Source organism: Clupea harengus, chromosome 6 (genome assembly GCF_900700415.2).
Source record: "Clupea harengus chromosome 6, Ch_v2.0.2, whole genome shotgun sequence".
Lineage (NCBI taxonomy): Eukaryota > Metazoa > Chordata > Actinopteri > Clupeiformes > Clupeidae > Clupea > Clupea harengus.
Window position 1 is genome coordinate 3,774,196 of NC_045157.1, and position 14,365 is coordinate 3,788,560.

Consider the following 14,365-nt stretch of genomic DNA (forward strand, 5'->3'; position numbering starts at 1 on the left):
TTTTCTCTTTATCCGCCGTCACGTGGAAAGTGATTCCCACAGAGCTGCATTTGATGCACGCCAGGACCCACAGGGAGACCAACAGGGCCAGCTGACCTCTCACCCCCAGCCGAGCCCAGTGGAGGGGATAGAGCACCATCACGAACCTGTGAACGCTCATCAGAGTCACTGTCAGCAGGCTGGTGTACAGACAGGTGACGATGAGATAGGACAGGGCCTTGCAGACGGCAGGGCCAAAGATCCAGCTGTCGAGTAGAGCAAACATCCACAGGGGCAGGGAGACCAGGCAGAGGATGTCCGACGTGGCCAGGTTCAGCATCAGATGCATGGTGAAGTTGTCCTTCTTGAAGTGGCGAAGGATGACCATGATGACGGCTATGTTTCCAGGGACGCCAATCAGGAAGCACAATCCAAGGAATCCGCTGCTGAACTGGTCAACCAGTGAGACATGGGTGGCGTTTGAGCTGCTGTTGTGTTGATGCATAACCGGAGTCAAGGCACCAAACTGCATGTGAATCGAAAAGGCAAAAATTAGATGAACTGCGTTCACATCAGCTCAGAGTACTGGTTGATGCTGAACGTCTATCTAGCTGAGAAACCGCTTCAAGCTCTGGAAGAACACTGACATTAATCTTTCGTTATACTGACGAAAAAATGCAAATTCATTTATGCAAAGGACAACCAGTAAACCCAGTGCTAAAGAGGTTTCCGGTGAATTGACCTCACCCTCCAGCATGTTCAGTGAGTTTGACAGGAATACCCACGGGGGTTCATTACTGGAAGCTTTGACATTTGGGTATGGCATCAGTCACATGACCCAGAACAAACCCTGAGCAGCCGGGCGTGGGTGTGTGTGTGTGTGTGTGTGTGTGTGTGTGTGTGTGTGTGTGTGTGGGCAAGGGTGTGTGTGTGTGTGTGTGGGCCAGTCCATACTCTCCGTAAGAGTCCTGAAGACAGAGGCCCATAATGAGGAGAAGAAGAGGAGGGTCCCACACTGGATGCATGAAGGCACCACAACAATGATCACATGCCCAGTACTGTAGTACTGTGTCCCAGCCTCTGGAGTCTGGCTGAGGTTCATTTAGGATGAAATGTACTACTGATATCCCCCACTGACCAACAAAGGAGAACATATGACCAGTCCATGGCAGAATAATGCCCTCCATCTTTTCCCCAAATAAGGGGTGAATAAAGGGGACTCTCCTATTTACCCTCCAGACATTCAGTTCATTTCAATTCAAATCAAATTAAAATTTTATTTAAGTAGCACCAATAACAATTGATATTGTCCCCAGGCGCTTTACGGAGTCCAAAACTGTAGAACTCTAGGTGCTTTACGGAGCCCAGAACTGTAGAACTCTAGGCGCTTTACGGAGCCCAGAACTGTAGGACTCTAGGCGCTTTACGGAGCCCAGAACTAAAATTAATTAAAGAAGCTTAGCTTTGGTAACAGTTTTTTTTTTTTATCAGTTTAAGGTTTATCAATATGCACCTGCATGTGAAGTGGATAGCACAATTACAACATATGACCAGTTAGGACACTAAGAAATTCAAGTTCAGTCTTTCCAATTGTTCACTGAAAATCACCTTAACCAAACCCAACCCCTAATCCTAACCTTAACCATGAATTTTAGTTAACAAAGTTTCAACAGATAGTTTGTTTATAATCTGAGCATCTGTAGATAGTCTGTAGGGTACCGTCCAAATAAAGTGTAACCAGATATCCTTTGAACTGAGTCATGCTAATTTGGTTATTGGAATTTAGATCATATCATGGCAAGTTCCATGCATCATGACATTCTGTTATCTGTTTACCTTAACAACAGACACACAAGGGAGACATGAATCACGTTACTAGGAAAGAACATTACAGAATAACAGACGCACCGGATGATTGTAGTATCTCTCCTAAAGCATGCTGGGAAACCCCCTGCACAACACAAAACTGTGTCCTACTCTTCAGTGGTGTTCAAAATGAATTATTGGTATTGGGCAGGGTAAGATACACTAAAGGATTTCACCTCCTCCCATACCACCTCCCCTCATGTTCCTCTGTCTGCACCTCTCCTCATGTTCCTCTGTCCTCCTCTCATACCACCTCTCCTCATGTTCCTCCGTCTGCACCTCTCCTCATGTTCCTCTGTCTGCACCTCCTTCCATACCACCTCCCCTCATGTTCCTCTGTCCTCCTTCCATACCACCTCCCCTTTTCCATCGCAACAGGAGACATGGCGGTGTTCACACAGCTGGTTTTCCATTATTCCTGCCTACGCAGTGAGTAAAGAGCAGGGTAAGATGAGCCAGTGGAGTAAGCTCAATTCAGCCCACCTAACATGGGGCAAGTTGACAAGACAACTTTTTTTTTTGGGAGCCCATATTTTGTTGTCTATTTGAGTTACCGCTAAGGTGTCGAAACGCGCAGAACTAGTGCCAGATAAGGCACCGGCACCGGCACTATGTCGGTGGAAATTAGCTAATTGAAAGCAGCCGGGGGAAGCCAATGTGTGTGATCTGTCTCCAGCTGCTAGCAAACAAGAAGTGAGGAGTCTCCCGGTCTTCTGACCGTGTCAACGTGTCAATGCGTTAAGATCTTAGGATTTGTACAGTGTCAGTCGGGGATAAAAGTTTTAGATAACATTAGGTGGATATTTCATGTTTGTTAATGTCTTTGTTAAAATCATCTCTGTTGGAAGACACACTTTTTTGGATCACAGAAAACGCGTCAGCCATAGACTCAATTCAGAAAATTAGAAGAGTATTATTGGAAAACCCTACAATCTGCTTTGATAAAAAAAAATGATTTCATCGATATGAGGTATTTATGTGAGGTAAACATTATTTAGCTTCACAGCACACTTTACAAATACATACTGTCAAGTAATGCCAAATGTAATAAAATGACTATCTAAAACTGATTATACAAAATGATTTTAGAGTAAAAGAGTCCAAAAGCATATAACATTACAAATAGCTATAAACCTATATGGTAGAATTTGGGATGCGATTATGAAGGGGCAGTGGTGTAACGTAGTTACGATGGGCCCAGGTGCAGGCTATTATGACTGACCCTAGTCAGTGGCGTAAGGCAGTGGTTCCCAAACATTTTACAGTCCCGTACCCCATGTTTGTAACCGCCGCCGCCACGCCCCCTCCCCCTGCGCAGATATTCAGCCTACAACACTTAAAAACTGTGAAATTGTCAGGGTATGTCACTAACCGCCGCCGCCACGCCCCCTCCCCCGGCGCAGATATTTTTCTTGGGCACGAAAAAACCCCGGCTACGGGCCCCCAAGACCCACGGGCCCAGGTGCAGCCGCACCTGCTGCACCCCCTATAGTTACGCCCCTGTGTAGGGGTCCTTGGAAAATGTTCTGCCCTATGAGGGGTCCCTGGCCCCATATAGTTTGAGAACCCCTGCCCTAGTGTAAAGAATAAGGAGAGGGGGTAGGTATGTCCTGTCATCTTTTTTATCCAAACCTAGACAGTATACTATCTTTCAAAAAGTACTAAATGTGTTGACCGCCCCAGACTGTTACTTTGTGTTTAAGTGTTAAATAGTAATTTGTAAACATAGTAATGGTTAGTGGTTATTTGTAAACATAGTAATGGCATAATGGTTTCAGGGTGTTACAGTATAAACAGAAATAAACAAGAACATGATTAATTGCACTGAGATAGGATAAGGCCACCTTTGGATACTGAAGGCCTTACATGGGTATTTAGAGCACGTTTGGGACTGAAAATGTCTTTTCATTATCCACCATTTTAAAAGTAAAAAAATTGACAACAAAGTGAGATAAAATCGCATACATAAAAAGACACAAAAAAACACCAAGGCTTGTGAATGACATTAGACCTGATCAGGCAGTAAGAACATTACAATCCTGTGTGATAAATATGTAAAATAACACAGACTTGCATTGCTACCAATTCTAGCAAGCTAAGAAAAGGATACATGAAATGGCCTACTTACATGAGATAGGGACATAAGACACTAGCAGACACGAACAGACTCACAGACATTAGACACAGAGTAACAGGTCAAAGAAAGAAGGTGGCCCTTTGGATGGCGTGAGAGTCTGTGGTATTGACAGATCCACTCCAGCACTGCAGCAGAACAGGCCCAGTGCAAATGAGGTAGTGCGCGTTGCCTTTGAGCGTGAAACTACGCGTCCAAATCACAGCGTACCAGTCAGTAGGACGCAACACAAGTCACAGTGCACTGCGTGTGAAAATGCTCCATCGATCCAGAGTTGTCAACGGAACGCATCGGTCTAGAAGTTGAGATTGTTTGAGGTGAAGGTGCAGCTGTCGGTGGCGCTGTCCATGCAGAGAGGAGAGCTGGAGAGAAAGTCATCCTGGCCACTACCCCAGGCTCTCGACTGGTACCGCGGCCCAGGGTCGGTGGGTGCCCAAGGGGCGGTGGGAGCACCACGATCACCTCCTCCTCCTCCATCAGGAGCCTGTAAGGAGACAGAGAAAACAGGGTGGGTACACCAAGTGTGCTGCTTGCCCTAATCCAGCCTTGTTGCATACATACAGTATGTGGACATATTACGACCTCCTCAACTGAAAACATTTGCAAGTCACTTTGGATTTGAAAAATATAATGATAATATAATTTTTTTTAAATGTAATTGAATGTAATTGAATGTAATTGACTTGAATTGAATTGACTTGAATTGAATTGAATTTGCCAAAAGAACAAATATTACAAATAACAAACGTGTGCGCTGATGGCTGGACTAGAGATCTGAAGAGATGTGTGTGTGTGTGTGCGTGAGTGCGTGCGTGCGTGCTGATGGCTGGACTTACAGGTGGACTGTTCTCCCAGGGGTTGGGGGGGTACGCCATGGAGGCCGTTAGTTCATTGGTGTCACCTGAAGAGGGAGCCTGTGAGCAAGGAGAGACAAACAGGGTTTCACTCGTGTTCTTTTCCCCAGGAAGCAGTTGTGTATGTGTGCACGTTTTGCCTCTGGTGTGTCATCAAGGATTCTGGATGCTACAGACACTGACCCACCGTACACACACTGACACACTGTACACACACTGACACACTGTACACACACTGTACACACACTGACACACTGTACACACACTGACACACTGTACACACACTGACACACACTGACACACACTGACCCACTGTACACACACTGTACACACACTGACCCATTGTACACACACTGACACACTGTACACACACTGACCCACACACTGACCCACTGTACACACTGTACAGACAGTGTCAGCACTTTATGAAAGAAACAAATAGAGCCACTACCCAGGGACCAATCAGGGTATTCCAAGGGTCTTAGCTGCCAGGGACCAATCAGGGTATTCTAGGGGTCTTAGCTGCCAGGGACCAATCAGGGTATTCTAGGGGTCTTAGCTGCCAGGGATCAATCAGGGTATTCCAAGGGTCTTAGCTGCCAGGCACCAATCAGGGTATTCCAAGGGTCTTAGCTGCCAGGGACCAATCAGGGTATTCTAGGGGTCTTAGCTGCCAGGGATCAATCAGGGTATTCCAAGGGTCTTAGCTGCCAGGGACCAATCAGGGTATTCCAAGGGTCTTAGCTGCCAGGGACCAATCAGGGTATTCTAGGGGTCTTAGCTGCCAGGGACCAATCAGGGTATTCCAAGGGTCTTAGCTGCCAGGGACCAATCAGGGTATTCTAGGGGTCTGAGCTGCCAGGGACCAATCAGGGTATTCTAGGGGTCTTAGCCGCCAGGGACCAATCAGGGTATTCTAGGGGTCTAAGCTGCCAGGGACCAATCAGGGTATTCTAAGGGTCTAAGCTGCCAGGGACTAACAGCTAACTGAATTTGATTTTCATGAAGTTGGGAAGAAGAGCATAAAGATTGTGTAGGCTGTGGTATAGTCTGTGCCGAATGTGAAATATAGTGTGACACATTTGAAAAGCATAGGCGAAGGGGTCTCTCACAGAAGATGGAGGGTGCAAGGGGTCGCCGGGTCCAGACATCTCACTGGGATCCTGTAACAAAATGGAAACTTGGTAAGAAAAAAAACAGGAACATAGCTGTCTTTTCTGTATTGTGTTGCATATTGTTTAACCTTAATGGGTTGTGCTGTAGAGGACAAATTCCATAATGGCAATTTAGTTCATTCATTCATTCATTCATTCAGTCATTTGAATCCTCAACCTTGGTCCTGCTTGTAACTGTGAATCAACTCTACTCTAAGTATGACCCTACCCCTCTGTTGTGGAGTGACAGTGAGCTATGAGGATGTTCCAGAGGAATAAGTGCCACATCATCTTCTGATGCTGTTAATACACAAAGGCCCTAAATTAACCCAAAATCAATCATATCGGATTCGGGCCTCCAAAATTCAAGAGAGTAAAGGGAAAGAAAAAACAGGGCACGCCTACTCTTAAACTTAAAAGCCAGATTTAAAAAAAAAAAAATGTTTTTAAAGGTACAGTATGTAGGATTTAATGGCATCTAGCAGTGAGGCTGCAGATTGCATACTTGAATACTTCTCTCTTTCCAAGCGTGTAGGAGAAGCTACGGTGGCCCTCAGGGGCCACACAAAAGGCCCTCTTGTGGCAGAGTCCATGGAAGAGGACCCGCTCCCTATGTAGATACGAAGGGCTCATTCTAAGCTAACAAAAACACGACGGTGCGTAGTTGCTGGTGATTATACACTAATAAAACATAATAATATACACTAAATTGCATTTCTGCTAATAGATTACTCAAAATCCTACATGTCGCACCTTTAAGTTTAACATCAGGGGTGCCTTGTTTTTATTCCTTCTTTTAACCCTCCATGAATCAACTCCACGTGTTTGCTCTTGTCACAAAGGGCCGAGGTCACGACCCCTGCAAGACTTTCCCCTATATAGAAGCGCTTACATGGATGTGAGCGGGTTGCTCGGCGTCTGGAGAAGCAGCGGCGGACTCAGTCTTGTCACCATCGTCATGGCCACAGCACTTGCCACAGCACTTGCAACAGCACCAGCAACAGCACAGCAGTCCAACCAGCACGCCCGCAGATATGCCAAGAGGAGTGGCTAAACTCGTAGGATAAAACTCTTCATCTTCTGAGAGATTGAAGGAGAGAGAAAAATGTTGACACGCAGAAAGAGATTGAAGTAGAATTAATAACTACATTATACAACAATAAAAACAGGTCATGGCATACGACTGACCAGGGTCTCTCTCCAGATACAGTGAGATGGCCAGATGTCCATTCTTGTCATGGATCTCGTATCGTCCTGCGTCACTTGGCTGCGCTTTGCTGATGCTGAAAGTTGACTTTTGGAGCGTTGACTTTTGGAGTGTGATACGATTTCCAAAAATGTCGAAGCCCTCATCAGTCTCCATGCCGTCTCGGAAGAGCACATGCTCACCCCCGAAAGCCGTAAAGTAAGTGACTACAGCCTCCCGTGCAGAGATATTAACATCAGTTCTCCAGTGATCTCTGACGTCGTCATCAGCCACGTGAGCATGTATTTGGAGTTCTGAAGTTGCAGGGAGAAAAACAAACGAGACAGAAGGGAAACATATCTTTTCATTCGAAGAATGCAGCTCAAAGTGCTTTAATACATAATAAAAAATGAATTATCGTATTAAATAGACCAAACGATAATAAACAAAGATAAATCACACAATCCAAGGGGCATAAAACAGGGAAAATCACAGAAGAAGAAGAAGAAGACGACAACAATTTTGTCCACTGAGCTCACCTCTTTAATAGCCTACTTTTGGACAGTGTGTCCACAGTTTAGGTGTGTAAATTGTCTCCAGATGGAGAAATGAAGAAATTGTCTCCAGATTGTGAACTCGCTCATCATGAGGTGCTGATCATGAAGTCATGTCTGTCTCCCACCAGACTACCGCTACACTAAAGCCTCTCATAGGAGTGGTAAAGGAGTCCCAGATTTACCTACCGTGTTTCTAGAACACACACTGCAGATGGATCCGCATGGGACATGAGTAACCATAGTGATGCCCCTAAAGGACATGTCCTTTCCGGCTACAATGCACTTAAGAAGATTTTTTCACACACAATCGAAAATGGTAGCCATTATGTTGTGGTGCTATAACCATGAAAGAGAAATGCAAGGGCTTCTCTTTTCCAACACTTTTTTGAGGCAACATTTAATAATCATACTCAGAATAATCCAACTAAAGAAGACTAAATGAAACTGCAACCAGGCTACAACAGACAAATCAGCAACTGCAATTGTTAGCTAGTAGTGGTTGAAATGCATTCTGGGAAGTGTAGGAAATCATAAACAAATGTGAAATTGAGGTGAACATGCTTGAAAAAGGGGGGTGCTAAAATGTACTCTTCAAAGCAAAGCAATTCCTGTATCTCATTAAACATGTCAAACGGCATATAATATATGTGGCATAGTTTTCCTCTAATCAATGAAGACAAGTGATTGCACAAATGAAGGATGGGAGATATTTGAATCATATTATTTGTGATATTCACAAATCAGTTCACCTTGTGAATCTTTTTTGAAAGTTATCTCAACCTATATAAACCAGAAGTAGAAGTTACTTACTTACAGAGAAATATGGCAACACCTTGTCTTCTTTTACTATTCTGGCAATCATCTGTCCCATATTCTCAGCACGCGCTTCATTGCTCTTACCTTCAACAGAGACCACAGTGCTGGAGATCTGGCCACCACTCTCCCTGAGTAAAGTGTAGCGCCCCTGATCCGCTTGGGTCATCCTCTGTGCTGTCCAGCGGCCGTCCTTAACCGCGCCCCTTGCTTCCTCGTCCCCCCCTCTGTGTATCCGTCTCCACAGGACGGAGTGTTGGTCTGAGAGGTGAGGGGTGAACTCCAACACAGACGCGTCCGCCGGCACATTTAAGGCCAACTCCTCACCGTACACCACATTTTGACGAACACTGCAGTCTAATAAATATATATATGCATAGATAGATAGATAGATAGACAGACAGACAGACAGAAAGATAGACAGATAGACAGATAGATAGACAGATAGATAGATAGATAGACAGAGGTAGAGAGTACAAAGGGAGCAAAGCTAAGTATGTAAAATATCTCAATGTACAAAACATTGATACCCTTTCAGAGATGACATTTCACAACATACTCACCTTTCAGAATTAGTCTGATGTAATTCAGTTCAAAATCGACCGATGGAGCCTTCCAATAATACTTCCCTTCATGCGTTTTCATGACCTCGGGTAAATAAGGTTCACTGCCATTGAGCCGAAACTGGGGGTCTATAATCTGGGGGAGAAAAAAAAACATAATCAATTTACTGCAAACTTCCTGCCTGTTGGTTTGGACTGTATGTATTATTGGATGTACTGATCCTTGGTCCATAGGTCCATATGGGTGTTACCTCCTTGGTAGTGGCAACCTTCCTCTCGACCCCGTTCTTGTAGAACATCAGGTCTGCTCCGCTTATCCTATATGTCAGTGTAAAAGTGAATGGCATCCCAGGACATATCCTCTTTGGCTCCGGCCCTAAGCCATAAGAGCCGTCTATAAGAGAGAGAGAGGAGAAAGGGAGACAGGTGTAACTGTCATGCATGACCTTAGATTACATACCATAAAAGCAACAAAAATACATATTGTGGTAAGACTATTTATTATGCCAAGTAAAGTATCATGGTACATCTCTATAACAGCTCTTATGTAATCACTAATGAATTCACCAACTATCCCGTTTTCTCCATCTTTTTGTTCCATTATAGTTATAAATAGTTCTTGATTGGTTATCCAATTTGTGGTGTCTTTTGTGACAAAATCAGGAGACTAGGGACAGCCACTGGTTCCTTACCCGCTGAGGCCATTCCTGCAGAGTAAAGCAGATTTATAGGTTACTGTAAGAACCTGTAACACAGTAGTGTAGCCAGCAATACAATGACCGTCCTACAGGCCAATTACACGGTTATAGCCAGTGTGCTACTCACCGAATAGAACACCCAAGGCGGAAAACAAGCGGTACATCATCTGCAAATAACCAGAAAAGATAGAGACTTTAAAAAAGTCTTTAAAGCAACATTGTGAAAGTAGTCTATGCTTTGTAGGTAGCTTTGTAAAATAGAAAATTTTCGATTTTGCTTGATTTTGTGGCTTTGTTTTAACTCTAATGCATTAGTATGAGTATTAGTTAGGCCTATGCATAATAATTTGGTCATAGAAAGGGAAGGACCTGCCATATTTATAAATGAATGAATGAATAAATAAATGTCCACTTCCATGCATTTAGACAGAAATAAATGAATAAATGTATTAATTAACGCACAATTGTCAATCAATAGTTACTTATAATTTACATTTATGTATGTATTTATTTCTGTATTCATTTATGTATTCATTCATTCATTTATTTATTTATTCATTCATTCATTCATTCATTCGTGCATTTATTTATTCATTCATTCATTCATTGTTCCCAATATGATAATGAGAGGAGGCCAATAGACAATCCAGAGCCTAATTGAATCTAGCTAACTAGTGCAAGCACTTCCGCATTTTTCCGTAAGATCTGCATATAATATTTCAAGCTACCTTTATTATTATTATTTATTCAGTCTAGGGCGAGAGACTGTGGAGAGGTATCTAGCTAGCTAGGTTGGTGACAATCTAGAGAACAGTACAGTAACGTAGCAGTGTGGAGCAAGATAGCTGCTAGTGACGTTATTGTTCAAGGGATGTGTGTGCGTGTTGCTGAAAGTATTTCACAGTCACTATAGCGATAACTTGCTTGTAAAATGATGATCCTGATGTAATGCTATGGCTTTGTATCAGATCGCCAGGTTATTGCTCTCAGGTTGTGCCTTATGCATACCTTGGGATACTCAGGAGTAGGTTGCCCATTCACAAAATGCTACAAAGATTTAAATAAAAAAAGTTCATAATGGCCTTTTGGGACGTTTTGTTCAACATTGATACAGTATGTCAAGCTCCTGGCAACTAGCTGGCGTTTGATATCGCTAGCTAGGATAGCTCAATGCGCAATTTTACAGACTGTAACATTAGCATTTTGACGGTAACATTAACATTTTGATTTTAACATTAACACATTTGTTGTAGAGACTAGTTATGTACTTCTGATGGTAATAATACTAGTTGCCATGAACCATAACTGTTTGGGGATGTTCTCAACTAGATAGTTAGTCATCATACCTAGCGATAGCGCAGTTCGCCAGATAGATATCTCCCACACTGTTTAATCCACAGCTGGCGCCTTTCCTCCTGTGTTTTGGGCTTTGGAAATGCGAGAAAAAAACGACGTGTCCCTCTAATCTCGCAGGGTACCTTGTGTCAGATCTACAAGTCCCGTAGGCACACTGTTTCACCATGCTTCCATGACAGCAAGGTAAGGCTAACCTAATCGAATACAACGCGTTGAAAACGATTAGCCAATGGTGTGTCAAATACCGTCTACCTATTTTTGATTGACACATCTAATTAACATATTGAGATGAAGAAATACAGGAATGAATGAATGAATGAATGAATGAATGAATGAATAAATAAATAAATAAATGAATGAATGAATGAATGAATGAATGAATGAATGAATGAATAAATAAATGAATGAATACAGAAATAAATGAATGAATACAGAAATAACTGAATAAATAAATAAATACAGAAATAAATACATACATAAATGTAAATTATAAGTAACTATTGATTGACAATTGTGCATTAATTGTATTACATTGTATAACATGTATTCATTTATTTCTGTCTAAATGCATGGATGTGGACATTTATTTATTCATTCATTCATTTGTAAATATGGCAGGTTTGTATGGAGGACCAAACCTGCCATATTTATAAATGAATGAATGAATAAATAAATGTCCACATCCATGCATTTAGACAGAAATAAATGAATACATGTATTAATTAATGCACAATTGTCAATCAATAGTTACGTATAATTTACATTTATGTACGTATTTATTTCTGTATTCATTTATTTATTCATTAATTCATTTATTTCTGTATTCATTCATTTATTTCTGTATTCATTCATTTATTTATTCAGTCATTCATTCATTTATTTATTCATTCATTTATTTCTGTATTCATTCATTCATTCAACGTTAACGTTAAAATCAAAATGTTAATGTTACCGTCAAAATGTTAATGTTACTGTCTGTAAAATTGCGCGCTGAGCTATCCTAGCTAGCGATAGCAAACGCCAGCTAGTTGCCAGGAGCTTGACATACTGTATCAATGTTGAACAAAAAGTCCCAGGCCATTATGAACTTATTTTATTTAAATCTTTGTAGCATTTTGTGAATGAGCAACCTACTCCTGAGTATCCCAAGGTATGCATAAGGCACAACCTGAGAGCAATAACCTGGCGATCTGATACAAAGCCATAGCATTACATCAGTATCATCATTTTACAAGCAAGTTATCGCTATAGTGACTGTGAAATACTTTCAGCAACATGCACACACATCCCTTGAACAATAACCTTACTAGCAGCTATCTTGCTCCACACTGCTACGTTACTGTACTGTTCTCTAGATTGTCACCAACCTAGCTAGCTAGATAGATACCTCTCCACAGTCTCTCGCCCGAGACTGAATAAATAACAATAATAAAGAATCTTTATAGGTTATTAGCTAGCTTGAAATATTATATGCAGATCTTACGGGAAAATGCAGAAGTGCTTGCACTAGTTAGCTAGATTGAATCTAAGGCTCTGGATTGATTGCAAAATGTCTGAACGTCAGTTTCCATGCCTACTGGCCTCCTCTCATTATCATATTGGGAACAATGAATGAATGAATGAATGAATGAATAAATAAATGCACGAATGAATGAATGAATGAATAAATAAATAAATACATGAATGAATGAATGAATACATAAATGAATACAGAAATAAATACATACATAAATGTAAATTATAAGTAACTGTTGATTGACAATTGTGCGTTAATTAATACATTTATTCATTTATTTCTGTCTAAATGCATGGATGTGGACATTTATTTATTCATTCATTCATTTATAAATATGGCAGGTTTGGTCCTCCATAGGTTTGGTCCTCCATACCTGGCTGGCAGCAACGTGGGTGGGTTTTAAATGCGATAAAAACACAATCCGGGCTTGTCTCCTCGCCGAATTGAACAGCTAACCGAGCAACAACTGTGGCATTTTACTACCTAAGTCAGACACTGTTAAAGCGGAGATATTAAATGATCTTGAATGAAAGGTGGTCGGTTCCTGTAAAAATTCCAGTGATAGACAGCTGCGGGATGTTTTTCTTGCTCACCAACTGGCATTCTGACGTCCCGTGAAAACTATGAATATCAAGACCTGCGAACGTTGGGGTGGCCCATTCAAATCAACGGAACTTTTTGGAACACTCTGAAGAGCTGTATAATAAAGTAGTTTATACTCACGGTCAGTTTTGTTTGGAGTATACACACAATTCAAGTGCACTTCAGACGTGTGTTATGTGCATGGAGTCCATGCTGAAAAAGGTTGTTATCTTTCTTGAGAAAATCGTTTTAATATCGCCCTGACCACACGCAGTCACTTGAGCAACGTCGCTATACTAGTTATATTCACCATCTCGGCTGCTAACTATGCTTAATCCAGCCTTTAGCCTCCCCAAACCTCCCCCCTTACCACAGCACACTAGCTGCTCCCTTAGCGAACTGGGGTGTCTCCTTAGCGGAAACCGGAACATTGCAGAGCAGAGATATTACACTCCTCCCATTTGGTTGAGGGGACGGACGGGGGATGCATGGTTGTTCCAACATGGTGAGATCCACATAGGGATAGGTGACAACCAGTGGTGTATAAAGTACCCAAAAGCCATACTTGAGTAAAAGTAAAGATACCTTACTGGAAAATGACTCAAGTAAAAGTAAAAGTAACCTTTTAGAATACTACTTGAGTAAAAGTCTTAAAGTATCTGATCTTTACTGTACTTAAGTATCAAAAGTAATTTTCTGATATGAAATGTACTTAAGTATTGAAAGTAAAAGTACAAGTAAATGCTGTTAATAAAAAAGCAAAGGGTCAGAATTGTGAGAATTATACAGTTGATTCCGACTAAAATGAGCATACTTATAAAATGGGCCTTATTTGAACACAATTTTAACACAATAGGCAATACTAAAGCAGCACATTGTAACATTTTGTGAATGGGCAACCTACTCCTGAGTATCCCAAGGTATGCATAAGGCACAACCTGAGAGCAATGACCTGGCGATCTGATACAAAGCCATAGCATTACATCAGGATCATCAGTTTTACAAGCAATTTATCAGTACAGTGACTGTGAAATACTTTCAGCAACATGCACACACATCCCTTGAACAATAACCTTACTAGCAGCTATCTTGCTCCACACTGCTACG

At 41.8% G+C, this 14,365-nt stretch overlaps 1 protein-coding gene across 4 annotated transcripts; it reads right to left on the reverse strand.

Moving 5' to 3' along the window:
• Positions 1-3,269: 3,269 nt before the first annotated feature.
• Positions 3,270-13,812, reverse strand: LOC105907243. 4 transcript variants are annotated; one of them, XM_031568778.2, is made up of 11 exons: positions 13,400-13,812; positions 9,932-9,971; positions 9,799-9,813; positions 9,358-9,500; positions 9,107-9,242; positions 8,631-8,900; positions 7,176-7,487; positions 6,880-7,067; positions 5,946-5,996; positions 4,816-4,893; positions 3,270-4,463 (listed from the first exon to the last, which is right to left on the reverse strand). In XM_031568778.2, the coding sequence occupies exons 2-11, from the start codon at positions 9,969-9,971 to the stop codon at positions 4,275-4,277; spliced, it is 1,422 nt and encodes a 473-aa protein (XP_031424638.1). In that variant the 5' UTR covers positions 13,400-13,812; the 3' UTR covers positions 3,270-4,274. The 4 variants fall into 4 exon arrangements, with proteins under 4 accessions (XP_031424638.1, XP_031424640.1, XP_031424639.1 ...); XM_031568780.2 differs by having other exon boundaries at positions 9,674-9,813; XM_031568779.2 differs by lacking the exon at positions 13,400-13,812 and adding an exon at positions 13,050-13,140.
• Between the last annotated feature and the right edge of the window lie 553 nt (positions 13,813-14,365).

Excerpts from the sequence above, each read along its gene's own strand:
- LOC105907243 (XM_031568778.2), bottom strand. The coding sequence starts at position 9,971 with ATGATGTACCGCTTGTTTTCCGCCTTGGGTGTTCTATTCG. Across the intron at positions 8,901-9,106 it reads CATCAGACTAATTCTGAAAG|ACTGCAGTGTTCGTCAAAAT; the intron begins GTGAGTATGTTG and ends TATATTTATTAG. Across the intron at positions 4,464-4,815 it reads CCTGGGAGAACAGTCCACCT|GCTCCTGATGGAGGAGGAGG; the intron begins GTAAGTCCAGCC and ends GTCTCCTTACAG.